The sequence below is a fragment of the Ruditapes philippinarum genome, unplaced genomic scaffold, assembly GCF_026571515.1.
Source record: "Ruditapes philippinarum isolate M1 unplaced genomic scaffold, ASM2657151v2 ctg6985_1_1_1_1, whole genome shotgun sequence".
Taxonomy (NCBI): domain Eukaryota; kingdom Metazoa; phylum Mollusca; class Bivalvia; order Venerida; family Veneridae; genus Ruditapes; species Ruditapes philippinarum.
Window position 1 is genome coordinate 30170 of NW_026855778.1, and position 17187 is coordinate 47356.

At 33.8% G+C, this 17187-nt stretch overlaps 1 protein-coding gene across 1 annotated transcript in view; it reads left to right on the top strand.

Moving 5' to 3' along the window:
* The window catches only part of LOC132744356 (uncharacterized protein CXorf38-like), a 29518-nt gene extending 12342 nt beyond the window's left edge, over positions 1-17176 (top strand). Inside the window, exons 2-5 of the mRNA XM_060733044.1 lie at positions 5747-6341; positions 6971-7129; positions 9080-9403; positions 14165-17176. Coding sequence (XP_060589027.1) covers positions 5766-6341; positions 6971-7129; positions 9080-9403; positions 14165-14242 — 1137 coding nt within the window. The 5' untranslated portion in view covers positions 5747-5765 and the 3' untranslated portion in view covers positions 14243-17176. The remainder of the gene's footprint in view (positions 1-5746; positions 6342-6970; positions 7130-9079; positions 9404-14164) is intronic.
* Positions 17177-17187: the final 11 nt, after the last annotated feature.

Below are 17187 nucleotides of genomic sequence, written 5' to 3' on the forward strand. Positions count from 1 at the left end.
ATTATAACTTGTTTTCAAATTTTTGATTTTTCAATAATTTAAGTAATAGAAAGAGCACCGAAACACGAGGCTATCTGATTTGTACGAGGGGGCGTAGCCCCCGAGTATTAATCAGATTGCCGAGTGTTTTGGTGTTCTTTCTCTTTTGTATCATAGTCAAACATAAAAGCACGTTCCACCCCGACAAAAATGAACCAATGAACGAATATGTCATTTCTGTCGCTTTCCCTTTCTCTGCCGTCACAATATGTAAACCCCAGCAATAATGAGCCAATCAATTAACATGCTCTGGAGTGCGGGTAACGGGTAGCTGATACCTGCACTCCAGTTAACGCACTGTGCATGTATATGTATACGATTTAACCCTGACACATTTTCAACAGAAAGGTCTGCAAACCTTTTTTTTACTTAAAGATTAAAGGTATTTATCATTATATCATAACTATTAGTGTATTGCGATACTTTCACGCTATATAAATGTATCGGGTGGTGAAATATGTATTCCATACCAATATATTGGAATTTATAATTTCAATACAATGCATGCATCAAGTACAGGGCCGTTACACCTCTACTCTGCTTTCAAATTTCTGTATCCCAGCTTTTATTTTTAGCTCATCAGTCACTAAGTTACAAGGTGAACTTTTGTGATCGCTTTTCATCCAGCTGTCTGGCTGTCATCTGTAAACTTTTACTTTAAACGACATCTCCTCATTAACCACTGAGTCATTTTTATCCAAACTTCACAGGAATGTTCCTTTGGCTGTCACCTTTGAAAATTGTTCAAAGAATTTAATTCCAAGCAGAATTTTTTTTTATAAAAATCTTTAAAAAAACCCAAAGAGCTAGAGCTTAGATATTTAGCATAAAACATCCTCTAGTGAGTGTCTACCTAATTTGTTCAAATAATAGCTATGGGGTCAAAATTGGCCCAGCCACAGGGAGTTATTGATTACCTTTTTATGTATACATGTACATGTATAGTAAAAACCTAAAAAAAACATCTTTTAAAAAAAACCAAAAAGCTAAATGTTAAGTATTTAGCATGAAACTTTTTCTAATGGGGATCTACACAGTTTTTGCCTTTTCAAGGCAACATATAGGGGTTACTATTGTGGGCAGTGCCGTTGGCGGCGTCGTTGTCGGCGACAGGGTCCCCTACAGCTTGTCTGGAGCATAACTCAATCACTATAAGTCATATTGACTTCAAACTTGGTATGCATGCTTCTTTCAATAACCGGAAGTGCAATGCACAAGGACCGGTACTCTGCATTTATTAATTTTTGAGTTATTGCCCTTTGTAAATTTTCATACTTTAATTTTGTCCGGGCCATTTCTCTTCAACTATATAAGCTATAGACTTGAAACTTCATAGGATGATAGATCTCATTAAGAAAAAGTGCGGTGCACAAGAACTGGTACTCTGCACTTCCTAATTTTTGAGTTATTTCCCTTTGTTATTTTTCATACTTTATTTTTGTCTGGGCTATTTCTCCTAATGTATATAAGCTATGGACTTGAAACTTCATAGGATGATAGATCTCATTAAGAAGAAGTGCAGTGCACAAGATCCAGTACTCTGCACTTCCTAATTTTTGAGTTATTTCCCTTTGTTATTTTTCATACTTAATACTTGTCCGGGCCATTTCTCCTATTGTATAAAAGCTATGGACTTAAAACTTCATAGGATGATAGATCTCATTAAGAAGAAGTGCAGTGCAAAGAACCGGTACTCTTCATTTCTTATTTTTTGAGTTATTGCCCTTTGTTGATTTTCATACTTTATTTTTGTTCGGGCTCAGCACTTATTTTTTTTTTGAGTTATTGCCCTTTGTTAATTTTCATATTTCATTTTTGTCCTGGCCATTTCTCCTAAACTATATTGTTCACAAGGCGACACATCTGACTCGAGGATTTCTAGTTAAAGTTAAAGCCCTGTGGTTAAATTAAGCCCTGCAACGGGGCTCATTAATTTTCCTTATTAGTGTATAGTAAAAACTTAAAAAATCCACTTTTATAAACCCCAAAGAGCTAGAGCCTGGAGCTTAAATATTTAGCATGAAACATTTTTTAAGTGAGTGCCTAACAATTTTGTTGAAAAGGCCCTTGGGCAAATTTGGCGCTGTCCCGGGGGAGGGGGTCATTGATTTTCTTTATATACACTTATGTTTTTTACACACACACACACACACACACACACACACACACACACACACACACACACACACACACACACACACACACACACACACACACACACACACACACACATTATTTCAGATACATATATTAACTTTGTGATATCAGTTAAAGATTTAGATTTTATATCTGCTTTTGTTTATAGCTTACACTATTACTTGTTTCTTGTCATTGATAGTTTTTATATACAGGTGAGCAATTTTAGGGCCATCATGGCCCTCCTATTGGAACATACTGTCTATATTTAATACCAAAAAAAGTATAACAAAGCTCATATAATGGTCACAATGAATCAAGCATGAATCATACTGATGGCTCAGCGCAATACTGGTCTAAGTGACATTTTTACCAAAAATCACTTTTTTACATATTTTGATAATGTAAGGTCAAATACACACTCTGTGAAAATTTTAGGGTAATTTATGCTTTTTTTGCCTTTTTTATTTACATTTAAAATAAAAGTCTATCTCAGGTAGTTCAATTTTGTCAGTGCAATATAGGTCTAACTTGAGTTGGTCTCTTATTGCGATGTCAAATATATCACTTTTCCTCAAAAATGCTTGAGTTAGACCTTAAGTGTTTCATTTCCAGGTACAGAATAATATGCATATCCCATTGAAATGTGTTATAAAGAATGTGAGAATTCATGAAAACACTAGAAATTATTTGCCTCCGTCAGTTCTTTGTATTAATCGCAAAATATTAGCCAATTGCATATCATGTACAAGTAACTGTAAATGAAAAATCTTGAAAAAAATTATTAATATTTAGTGTCACAATTAAACATTTATATTGTCTTTGAAGTCATTACATCATACTCATCCTGTATTATTTGATAACATAAAGTGCAGTTGAAACTATCATTTTTGTACAATTTAGTAAAAGACAGTGTATGTTTCTCATGCACACATTTAAAATGGAAAATATCACGTGTTAAACTAGTGGATTCATAACCTCTGACCCCCTCTAAAAATTCTTTTTTTTTTAGTTTGACCTTTGTTTAATCATAATATTATGCTGAGATTTCCTAATTCTTAATTTTACACTTTGTTCATTTAAGATGGTGTAAGGGGTAGACTGTACATTGTTTCACTGCCAAATCAAACTTAGCCTGTAACACAATGAACAATTTCAGGTTTGAGGGCGTTCTTGGGTTTTTATTTTTAAATTATGTATCTACTTCTGTATCACTCTCTTTAATCAAGTAAAGTTATTTAAGAAATTATATATCCCAAAACTGTGATTTTATTGCTCATTAACATCACTGTTTGGAGTTCGGATGCGAGGAATTATATACACGAGGGCGTAGCCCGAGTGAATAATGATGCGCATCCGAACGACAAACAGTAATGTTATCAAGCAATAAAATCACCGATTTGGATATATTATTTCGATTCTAACACGACATTAACAAATAAATGCTGCCGTACCTGATATTTAGCTAAATTGCGCCTGATTTGTTTCCGTTCTTATTGTCAGCGCGTCACAATTTTAGTGGTTACGTCATGTGTTTAATGATTACGTCACACGTCTATATATAGAACGTAAAACAGTGATTTTATAGCATAATAACACACACTTTCGGTTCTTTTATGTTCAATAGAGAAAAATGCGCGTTGTGTTAGAAATATAAACTTTACACTATCAACTCAAACAATATAATAACAACATAGTGTCAAGATGTGCAAATCACACTCTTCACAATACTTATATTATTGATACAATATCTTTCTGTCTGATGTGATACATGTGATATGTGCAGAAAAAATCATATATGCACACTTATATAATTATTATTATGACCTTTTCAGTTCTTGTATTCTGATAATTTTTTACATCACACAGCTCCATTGAATTTTCGAGAGTGTAATTGTCAAAAACTCTTTGACTTATGTGGCAGAAACAGCTATAAGTTGATAAAAATGTTTCATTTTAGATCTAAAAGCCATTAATTTTACCTATCAAATTAAATGAAATTAAAAATGTAATGACTATCAACTGCTTTTGGTATAGTATCTGAGTGTCAATGAGAAAATTCAAACATTTATCCATTCTAATTGTTTAGTGCTAATCTAAGGTGTGCACATGGTGCTTCAGGTGTGCGCCTTTTCATATCTAAATGAGTAAGTGGTTGCAAGTGTTTAAAGCACATCTAACTTTACAAAAATGATTCTGAATTATATCATGTGCTAACAATACTTTGTTCTATGAATCCCTGATAGTGGGTTGTACTGCCTTACTTTTTTCTCTAAAAAATGTTTGACAACCTCTTGTTATTTGGTCAAAATTTAGAGGTAAAATGACTTTGATATATAAAATGAATGACTTTTCTTAAGATATGAACAGCTTTCAGCAAAACATGTCTTTTCTTAAGATATGCACAGTTTTCAGCAAAACATGTCATAAAATTTGCACATTACACTTTCAAAATATACTCTAAACAGTTGAGAAAGTAAATACAAAAGTTGTAATAAAAGCATGGTCTAACAGCGGTTTTCATTTTTGAAAATATTTGATATTTATAAATGATTATATCATCAGAAAAGAGGACCACATACATTAAATTCATTAAGATTTAGCACATAACAGTTATATCGGAATCACAGCATTTAAGCACCAATGGTGGTAATGGTGTGCATTGAGAAAATAAAATGTGTCTTCTTTGTACAAATGTGAGTTATACAAAATGTACATTCCCAGTTTGATATCATAATATATACCTGGATCGTCAGTAATCATTGTTCATGACTAACTGTTCATAACACTATATGAATCAAAACTGTTTGCATTTTGTTTTAATAGAATTCAAATTTATTGCACAGATAATCTGCAAAAGACCTTAAGTAAATCTGAATCTCAAACAAATTGAAAAAGAAGAAAGAAGTGTACTTTCATCTAAAGTCAGCTCGCATGATATATTAATAGAATAATATTAAAGGGTTTAGTCTCTGTAAAGTTCTTCTACAGACTTGCAAAATATTTTAAACAATGTTTAAATAAACAAAACAATTTTGTTCAAAATTTAAAATTTCATTTATATCAGAACATTTAACATAAAACAGGTCTAACTCAAATATTTGTACCACTTTTACCAAATTGCAAGAGGGAATTTGAGTCTAACTCAAGTTAGTCTTGTATTGCGCTCAGAATTTCAGCGCAATAAAGGTCTAACTCTAAAATACACAATTTGTAACATTTTAATAAAAAATTATATAAATGGCATTATTTCTTATTATAATTAATGTTAACATAGCAAAAAAATATTTTCTAATATAAGTATTTTTGAATAAAATCAGTTTCTTGTCTCTCCTGAACATTTTCAAAAATAGCAGTTAGACCAGTATTGCGCTGAGCCATCGATACATGTACTTCTCTTAGTTTAAGATCAGCTGGAGATATCGTCTGTTGAAAAGAAATCCCATCATGGTTGAAATTGATTGCATATCATATTTATTCAATATTTTGAACTTTAAATTGCAAGCCAAGACCTTGTTTACTTATTTATATAAAATATAAACATGAATTATTTTGTGTTTTGTTTGTTTAGATATTGATAGAGTATCAGGATGGCACATCAACTTCATTTAGAGAAGGAAAAATACAGACAGTGGGTAAAGGCTGGTTTAGGACTTGGATATTTAAAGGAGGGACTGGTACCATTCTGTAATGACATAGCTGACCAACAACATAAGGATATTTTACAAAACATTCGGTCTACAAAGTCACTACCATCAACTGTGACATGTGGCAGCTGTCAAGTTCAAACTCTCAAGCCAGACCATAAGCCAGTACCTGGGAGTGCTGGAAACAAAGTCTGTCCTCTTGGGCAAGTAAAATGCAGCTGTTGCTTTAAGGGAAAAATTGCTTTGTCGAACAACATATGTGGCGCCATCTATGACTTTATTGTGCAGCATCATGCCTCCACGCCACCTGCACCTAACTGGAAAAACAGCGATGCTCTACAGTGGGTGACAGATCCTTGGAGCATTTGTAAGTGTTTTATAAATGCTCCAGGGTACGAGCAGAAACAATCTGCCTGTGAAACTGATTGCACTGGGCTATTACATCTAATGATAAATAACCAGTATTTTCATAGCCACATTGGATGCAATGTCACAGGAACAAACAACCTTTTTTCAAAGGTAAATCATTTATAAAATATGTTTTACTTATCTTTATCAGCTCTATTGTAATGTTATAATAATTGTATAATTTAGTAAGTAAAAGAGAAAATGTAAATTTTACTATGAAGGTAATGAAGTAATTCACCACTTTAAAGATTCACAACAAATGTATAAAAATCCACCAATCGTTTTTATTTCAAAATTTGTTGTAACAATTCACAAGGCTTGTGGTTAATATTTACTGTAAACATGTACAATTGTAAATTTGTATATAGAACTATTTGTGTACAGGCCTTCTTTCCCCTATCCCATGGGTCCAAATAAAGGCTCCATTCCCAATGCAAACTTTGTCTTTATTTTCCCAATCCCAAAAAATCCATATCCCGACATATATGCTGGCATATTTTTTCCCAAATAATAAATTTCACAACTAAATCTTAGACACAATTTCCTCAAATTTGCAATAAATATATACATGTAAGCAAAAAGGCCTGGTATAATTTATGATTGCATCTTTAATGAAGGTAATTACCTAAACAAGTTTCAACAAAACAATTTTGATTGCTTAACAGTATATATATAATATATATATATAGATATATATATATGCATAGAACAATATTGAACCTGTGTTTTCTATTCAATAGGTACGTCAGTATAGAAATACTGTTTTCCACTCAAGCAGTATGGAATTGGAAGAAAGTGAGGCAAATACATACTTAAATGATATGATAGCAGTTCTACAAGATGGTAAGGAGCTGTTACAACGATCAGATGCCCAGATAGCGGTGAAGAAACTTCAAGATGTAAGTGCAAATAATGTTTTATGTCAGTTTGAAATCTTTATTGAGTCGACTTATAATGATTTAAGAAAACAGTCCACTTAATTCACGACATAATTTTGGGAACAGAATTTGAAGCAATATGATATTGTGGTAAAGTTTGGATTATATCAATAAAAAATTAACTTGAAATATCCGAAAATTGAAAAAGCGTATGAAGGATATTTTTCTTGAGATAATAAAACCTGCAATATGTTTGTATGATAGTATCTCTAATTATCTGTGACCCGCATATATCTTGACCCCTATTAGAACCTCAACATGTCATGCATGTCAAACCCTTAAGTGTGAAATTAATTCAATGATGAACTCAGGTTGCTTTGGCTACCGAAAGAAAAAAACTTTTATAATAATAATAATAATAATAATAAAGACTTTATTTAAAGAGGCAACATAGTTAGGCAAGCCCAGTCTTCCCTATGAGCCTCTATCAAAAATGTACATATATACATTTACAAACAAAGATTTATATAAACAAAGAAAGAAAACTTAATGTATACAAGTTATACAACATAGAAAAGTAGAGTAATTGAAAAATGCAATAAGAAAATGAATACAAACATTTGAAAGTATGAAATTGTACATTTTATGAGACATACATGATGATGTAAATAGGTGATATTAAAACATAGCTAGATTATTTGGTTCCCACCAGAGAACCACCATTTAAGATAATTTGTTTTTAATGTTTGTAAGTTGGAAGAATTTCTTATGTTTAAAGGGAGGGAGTTCCAAAATTTTGAGCCTGAATATGATAGGGATTTTCTGCAGAATTCAATTCTTGGTTTGGGGACTAAAAGAAGTTTTTGTTCATATGATCTTAATGATTTATTTTCTGTATTTGTAAAAAGATTTTTGAAAAATCTTTAAAAGCACCGAAAGAGCTAGGCAAGAAACATCATCTAGTTAGAGTCAAAATAGACCTGCCCCGGGGGGGGGGGGTCATTGATTTTCCTTATTTGTATATAGTAAAAACTTTAAAAAATCTGCTTTAAACAAAAACAATTAGCTAGAGCTTAGATATTATGCACAAAACATCTTCTAGACTGTGAGTACCAAGTTTGTTCAAATAAAAGCCCTAGGGTCAAAATTGGTCCCAGGGGGTCATTATTTTCCCTATATGTATTTAATGAAAACTTAAAAAGTCTTCTTTTAAAAACCAAAATAGCTAGAGCTTAGATATTAAGCATGAAACATCTTCTAGTGGGTGTCATCCAAGTTTGTACAAATAAGAGCTCTAGGGTTAAAATTGGCCCTGCACTGGGGGTCATTGATTTTCCTTTTGTGTGAGTAAAAACTGAAAAAAATCTTCTTTTAAAAACCCAGAGAGCTAGAGTTTAGATTCCAAGCATTAAATATCTTCTAGTGAGTGTGTAACAAGTTTGTGTAAATAAAATCCCTTGGGTCAAAATTGGGGAGGGAGGGGGATCATTTTCATTTCACAATGATCATTGTTCTTCATTATCTGTGTATAGTAAAAACTTAAAAAATCTTCTTTTAAAATCCTTAAAGTGCTAGAGCTTATATATTTATCATGAAACATCTTCTAATGGGTGTCTACCAAAATTGTTCAAATAAAAGCCCTTTGGCTAAAATTGGCCCTACCCCAAAGGCCTATATTCAGGTGATGGATTGCAGGGCCATCATGACCCTCTTGTTGGTTACGCTGAAATAGATAAGAAAACAGTGAGAAAATAGTAATGTCTGAGAATCAGATAAGTTACATAGGTAAGTGTATACTGCCTTAAAAAAGTGGATTTAAGAAAAAAGTATGAGAGTTTAAATAAAAGAGCAATTGGGATAATTTGAAATGAAGTTTGACCTGATATATAATATAGAAGAGTAAATATTATTAATTACATAGCTACATTTTTTATGAAAGAAAATATAACAAGACTGATCTCTTTTAAACAGCTGAAGAACAAAGATTTCATTATTACGACTGAAAGCTTTGAAGAAATCCTGAGAGAAATTAAGGAAGAAATGACAAAAGTTTTGAAATCTTCAGAAAATGCTGCAACTAAAGAAGAATATGATGATCTGAAGAAGAAGCTAATAGACCTTGAAGCCAAGATGTCTGATGAAAAGGAGGGAAAGCTGGAAAATGAAAAAGAACTTGAAGGACTAAAGAAAACAATAAAAGAACTTGAATTCCAAATGTCTCAGGAAACACTCGAGAAAGCCGAATTGAAAAAGAAATTTACTGTTCTAGAGAAACTTGTATCAGAACAGAAAGAGGTAAAACAAACTTACTTCTGTTTGTTAACTAAAATGAGCCTCGTCACGACAAAACAAACATAATGGGTTTGCGACCAGCGTGGATCCAGACCAGGATCCATGCTGTTCGCTTACAAACCCTATAACAAGTAGAGAAACTGATAGCGAACAGCATGGATCCTGATCAGACTGTGCGGATGCGCAGGCTGGTCTGGATCCATGCTGGTAGCAAACCCATTATGTTGGTTTTGTCGTGACGCGACTCAAGTGATGTATGATAAGCGTATACATGTATATAGACATCTTTCCATTAAAGAAGGTCAAGACATGATAGGTAATTGTAAAGAAATTACTTTATGATTTAAGTTCTTGTAGTAATATACTTTAAATTACTTTATGATTTAAGTTCTTGTAGTAATATACTTTAAATTACTTTATGATTTTAGTTATTGTGGTACTATACTAATAAATTACTTTATGATTTAAGTTCTTGTGGGCCATGTGGTAATATACTTTTAACTGAAAAATAAACAACAAGATTTATCCCATGTACAATGGGTACAAAATGTATATAGCCTTAATTATCCAATGCTTACAAATATTGTTGGAATTTTTAAAAGTAAATTTTCCAAAATCCCCGTATGAAAAAAAAAAGTTTTAGCATATTTCCTGAAAAGCATATGGCACATGCAGAAACTCCTTGCTTAAAGGGATATTCAGGCAAAAAATCATAATGATCTTATTTACTCAAATCACGCTAAAATGACATTTCTGAAAGTCCCAGCATGAAATTCTGTTTTAATTTTATTTATTTTTGGTTTAACGCGTAAATTTATCTATATATGTTTAACAAAATTTAGAAGCCAACAGAATCACTGAATAGTTTAAAGACAAGTCGTGTGACTTGAACAAACTCTTGAAGTTACAATAACAGATATTGTGGATATTGTATGATAGAAACAAGTGTAAGTCATTCATTTGACATGTTCTTTAATGTTTCAAGAGTTCACTGTGCGAAACTATTGTGAAATCTTAGCGCACTAACCTGACCCATGCGGGTCAAGTTAGGAAAACACCATTCTATTCTTTATATGGAGAAAAGTTATGTTCCTTTGACTGTCTTATGTATTCATTTTGAGGGCATTTACAGAATAATGAATGGAAAAAAAACAAAGTAAGAAATTAAAATGTTGCCTTTGACCCCCTTTTAAGGCCAAAACTCATTAATAAAAGGTCAAACTTAAAAGTTAAATATAGCTATTCTTACCCTGATGAAGGTCAAACATATAAGGTTTAATGTAAGCTGGCTGAGCTTCCTAATGGTGAAGGTCACATTTAAAAGGTTTAATGTTAGCTATGCTTACGCATCATTTAATGTAAGCAGTTCTTGCTCATGATGATGGTCACACTTAAAGATTAAATGTTACCTATGCTTGTTCATAATGAAGATAGCACTTAAAGTTTTATGATAGCTATGCTGCCATATGGTGAAGATCCCACTCAAAATGTTAGCTATCCTTGTTCATAGTGGAGATCACACTTACAGGTAAAATGTTATCTATACTGGCTCATGATGAATATCCAACTTAAAGGTTAAATGTTACTTATGCTTGCTTATGATGAAGATCACATTTAAAGGTGGAATGTTATATATGCTTGATCATGGTGAAGGTCACACTAAAAGGTTAAATGTTAGCTATGCTTGCTCATCGTGAAGGTCACACTTAACGGTTAAATGTGAGCTATGCTTGCTCATGATGAAGATCACATTTAAAGGTGGAATGTTAGCTATGCTTGATCATGGTGAAGGTCACACTAAAAGGTTAAATGTTAGCTATGCTTGCTCATCGTGAAGGTCACACTTAACGGTCAAATGTTAGCTATGCTTGCTCATGGTGGAGATCACACTTACAGGTTAAATGTTAGCTATGCTCGCTCATGGTTAAGGTCACATTTAAAGGTTAAATGTTAGCTATGCTTACTCATGGTGAAGATCACACTTAAAAGTTAAATGTAAGTATACTTGTACTTAGTGAAGATCACACTTAAAGGTTCAATGTAAGTATGCTTGTACTTAATGAAGGTCACACTTAAAGGTTAAATGTTAGCTATGCTTACTCATGGTGAAAATCACACTTAAAGGTTAAATGTAAGTATGCTTGTACTTAGTGAAGGTCACACTTCAAGGTTAAATGTAAGTATGCTTGTATTTAGTGAAGACCACACTTAAAGGTTAAATGTTAGCTATGCTTGTTCATGGTGAATGTCACACTTAAAGGTTAAATGTTAGCTATGCTTACTCATAGTGAAGATCACACTTAAAGGTTAAATGTTAGCTATGCTTACTCATGGTGAAGATCACACTTAAAGTTTAAATGTAAGTATGCTGGTACTAAGTGAAGTTCACACTTAAAGGTTAAATGTTAGCTATGCTTGTACTTAGTGAAGGTCACACTTAAAGGTTAAATGTTAGCTATGCTTACTGATGGTGAAGATCACATTTAAAGGTTAAATGTAAGTATGCTTGTACTTAGTGAAGGTCACACTTAAGGGTTAAATGTTAGCTATGCTTACTCATGGTGAAGATCACACTTAAAGGTTAAATGTAAGTATGCTTGTACTTAGTGAAGATCACACTTAAAGGTTAAATGTAAGTATGATTGTACTTAATGAAGGTCACACTTAAAGGTTAAATGTTAGCTATGCTTACTCATGTTGAAAATCACACTTAAAGGTTAAATGTAAGTATGCTTGTACTTAGTGAAGGTCACGCTTAAAGGTTAAATGTAAGCTATGCTTACTCCCGGTGAAGATCACACTTAAAGGTTAAATGTAAGTATGCTTGTACTTAGTGAAGATCACACTTAAAGGTTAAATGTTAGCTATGCTTGTTCATGGTGAAGATCACACTTAAAGGTTAAATGTAAGTATGCTTGTACTTAGTGCAGATCACACTTTAAGGTTAAATGTTAGCTATGCTTGTTCATGGTGAAGGTCACACTTAAAGGTTAAATGTAAGCTATGCTTACTCATAGTGAATATCACACTTAAAGGTTAAATGTTAGCTATGCTTACTCATGGTGAAGATCACACTTAAAGGTTAAATGTAAGTATGCTTGTACTAAGTGAAGGTCACACGTAAGGGTTAAATGTTAGCTATGCTTACTCATGGTGAAGATCACACTTAAAGGTTAAATGTAAGTATGCTTGTACTTAGTGAAGGTCACGCTTAAAGGTTAAATGTAAGTATGCTTGTACTTAGTGAAGGTCTCACTTTAGGGTTAAATGTTAGCTATGCTTACTCATGGTGAAGATCACACTTAAAGGTTAAATGTAAGTATGCTTGTACTTAGTGAAGATCACACTTAAAGGTTAAATGTTAGCTATGCTTGTTAATGGTGAAGGTCACTCTTAAATGTTAAATGTAAGCTATGCTGGTTAAATGTAAGATTTGCTTGCTCATAATGAAGATGACACTTAAAGGTGAAATGTTAGCTAAGCTGATTCATAGTGAAGATCCTACTTAAAGGTTAAATGTAAGCTATGCTGGTTTAATGTAAGATTTGCTTGCTCATAATGAAGATCACATTTAAAGGTGAAATGTTAGCTAAGCTGGTTCATGGTGATGGTCACATTTAAAAGTTTAATGTCAGCTATGCTTGCTCATTGTTAAGGTTACACGTAAAGGTTAAGTATTATATCTTGTTTGTTATGTTAGGGTTTGCCTTACCTATTGAATGATTTTCTTCAATCATTGCTTAGTTTACACAATTCAGCACTGAGAAATGTTAAGTTTGTTGTCCAGGGACATATTTTGTTTTAAAATAAGGTATAGAACTATGAACTTTGAAAATCATGTTGATAATTTTAGCTTCAAATTTGTACAACTTAGAAACATTCTTTGAGAATATAAAATGTGATCCAATGACCTACTCCTTTATTGCAGAGCATTTTCTTACAAAGAGTTTTGGGTGAGTGATTAACCCATTACCCGATATACACGCCTTAAAACCTCTTTTTCCCCCCCCCCCCTTATTGTTGTCTCAAATGGTGAAAACAATGCCTTATTTAGGCTCTCAACACTTGTTTTTGTTTGAGAAAAGTTGTTTAAATAAAAAAGTGACCACTTTTTCGGCAAGGCCCCCCCCCAACCAAAAGATACATCAGGGGTTGCCAGAAGCGGTATGTGACCCCTTCTGTTTGGGGGGTTTGAAGGTGGGCGGCAGTCCCCCTCATCGCCAAGAAAATTTTGGACATGTGACAGGCTAAAACTGACCCCAGATCGATCATGAGGTAACGTGTAACCTACGCTGAAAAGAATTTGACTTTATCTCAATTCATTGAGAAGTTGCAGCACTTTCAAATCAATTTTGATGGAAAAAATCAATGCAAAATAGTGATTTTTTGGCAATTTTGAGATGTCTCCTTGTTGCCATGGTAACAGGAAATTTAAGCCTGGGAATGTTGTTACAAAGGCAATGGTTCAGTCAACATTTGTACCAAGTTTGATTAGTATTGAAGAAGTTTATATAGTTTTATAGCAATTTGAACTTGTAACGGGAGACTTTTCAATGAAAACAGCCATTTTTTCAGAAAATGCTCATGAAGTAATGGGTTAAATAGGGTGATCATAATGGTTATTATGCTAAAATATAAAAATGAAATAAAATATGTACACAATTCTGTACATACCTTTGGGCATTAAATACTATTTATATCTTGTTGATTAGTTTTGAACAAAAATGTCTTTTTTGGAGTAAAGAAGATGATTTGTTTTTGCAGGAGATGGCAAAAATTACGACAGTAACTTCCTCAGGTCAAAGTCAGGCAGAGTATGAGCAAACCAAGTTAGGTGAGTAAATATTTGTTTTGATGGTGTACATACAAGTGTATGATATTGCCATTAATATAAATAAAAACCAGCTGAATGTCATTGTTACTTTATCATTTTAGAAATTAATATGATACAATTATATACTCCGGATCATACAATATCATTAAATTTATAATATTATTAAATTTATGAAATTACAATGTAACATTTGATTATATCCTACCATATAATGTGGTTGGTGCTATACTGGAATCACTTTGCGGCATCATTAGGTCAGTCATTCCGTCTGTTTGTTTCCATCGGGTCAATATCCCCTTGAAGGACAAATGCCAAACATCAAACTTTTTTTTCTTTTCTCTATATATTCTATACCCCCTGTGTGATTTTCCTTAAATTTGCCTCAACAAGGCAGTATGCATAACCAATGTCTGTGCTTGGTTTGCTCAAGGTCAATGTCATCTATGGAGGTCAAAGGTCAAATATGAAACATTGCCCTCTCCCTTTTATGCGTCCTATACCCTTTGAAGATTTTTCTTTCAAACTTGGCTCAAATGTGCATCTTAACAAGGCAATGTTTAGAACCGATGCCTCTGCAGTGCTGGCTCACAGCTTCTTTGATTGTCAAAGGTCAAATATCAGACAGGCAATAATGTACTCGCTCTATAAACTGTATAAATTTTCTTTAAATTGGCATAACTGTTTACTGCAACATGAAAAGACATACTACAGCTGTGCCAGTTCAAGGTCAAGGGAACCCTTGAAGGTCAAACGTAATATATTGAACATTTTCGTCTCTGCTTTATAAATCCTACACCCGGTCATGGATTTTCTTCAAACTTGGATGTTCATCTCAATAAGGCAATGGGCAGAACCAATGCCACTGCCATTCCAGCTTAAGGCAAAGGTCACCTTTGAAGGACAACGGTCAAATATCACAAACTTTTGTGTCAGCTCTATAAATCTTACATGCCTTTTACGATCTTCTTCAAGGTCAAGATCAATCTTGAAGGTCAAAAATCAAATGTCCGATCATTTTGTGTCGGACCCTTGAAGGATTTTCTTCAAACTTGACCCTAAACAATGGGATATGCAGAACAAATGAAGCTTCTTTGCAGGCCTTTTGTTCTGAACTATAAATGCCATCCTTTTCAAATATCTTAATACAATCCCATCAAGATAAAAACAAGGGAGCATAAAGTGTTACCCCAGTTAATTGTTGTTGGCGTGTGTGTTCAAAAACCTTGTCCCGCCTATAGCTCTATCATGCTTCATGAGATTTTGAAATGATTTGGCAAAATGTGTAGAATGAGGAGACAGTTTGTATAGCGCAAAACATAAACCCCTAGCTCCAAGGTCAAGGTCACACAGAGTTTAAATGTCAGCTTATTAGGCCCATAACTCTGTTATGCATGTAGGGATTTTGAAACAATTTAGCATAAATGTTGAGCATGATAAGCCAGTGTTTCAGGTTCAAGATATAGACCCCAGGTCAAAGTTGAAGGTCACACTTACTCTTACAGGTCAAAGGTCAGCAGTTTAAAGAAAATCTTCGCTTGTCGTACACTCTGTTATCCATAAAGAGAATGGTCAATAAGTAAACACTGCTGGCAAAAGTGTTTAGCATTATAAGTCATTGATACCCTACCATCCAAAATATAGGGGCGTCTGTGGCAGAGTGGTTAAGGTTGTTGACTTCAAACCACTTGCCCCTCACCGCTGTGGGTTCGAATCCCGACTGGGACTTTGGATTCTTTCATGTGAGGAAGCTATCCAGCTAGCTTATGGAACGTCAGTAGTTCTACTCAGGTGCCGGTTCGTGCCTGAAATAATGCACAGAAGGGCACCTGAGGTCTTCCTCCACCAGTAAAGCTGGAACGTCGCCATATGACCTATACTGTGTCGGTGTGACATAAAACCCAATCAAATTAACAAATAAAAACCATTCAAAATAATTGTATCTTAAATATTACAGAGCTTATATTTATCAAGTTTATTGCTCCAGGTCACAATAAACTGAGAGGTTTGTGCTCCAATGCCTTTTGAATATTTATCAACAGCCAAAAGGTCTTTTATTATACCTCCACAAATGAAGTTTAGGGGGGGGGGGTTATATAGGAGTCAGCTTGTCGGTCGGTCGGTACGTTGGTCGGTCCACATCATGGTTTCCGGACAATAACTAGAGTTACGAATGAGGTATTGTTATCAAACTTGGTATATAGCAACCTTATGTGGAAACTCCGGTTGGTACTGCATTTGGACCCTCTGGGGTCAAGGTCAAGGTCACCGTTACTAAAAATAGAAAAATGGTTTCCGGCCACTAACTAGAGTTAGGAATGAGATATTGTTATCAAACTTGGCGTATAGCAAGCTTATATGAAGACCTTGGTTGGTATTGCATTTGGGCCTCCTGGGGTCAAGGTCAAGGTCACCGTAACTTAAAATAGAAAAATGGTTTCCGGACAATAACTTGACTTAGGAATGAGATACTGTAATCAAACTTGGTGTATAGCAAGCTTATATGAAGACCTGGGTTGGTATTGCATTTGGACTCCTTGGGGTCAATGTCAAGGTCACCGTTACTAAAAATAGAAAAATGGTTTCCGGACAATAACTTGACTTAGGAATGAGATATTGTTATCAAACTTGGCGTATAACAAGCTTATATGAAGATCTTTGTTGGTATTGCATTAGGGCTCCCTGGGGTCAAGGTCACCGTTAGGAAAAATAGAAATATGGTTTTCGGACAATAACTAGAGTTAGGAATGAGATATTGTAATCTAATTTGGTGTAAAGAAAGCTTATATGAAGACCTAGGTTGGTATTGCATTTGGACCCCTTGGGGTCAAGGTCACCGTTACAGTGTTACTTAAAATAGAAAAATGGTTTCTGGACAATAACTACAGTAAGGAATGAGATATTATTATCAAACTTGGGGTATAGCAAGCTTATATGAAGACCTTGGTTGGTATTG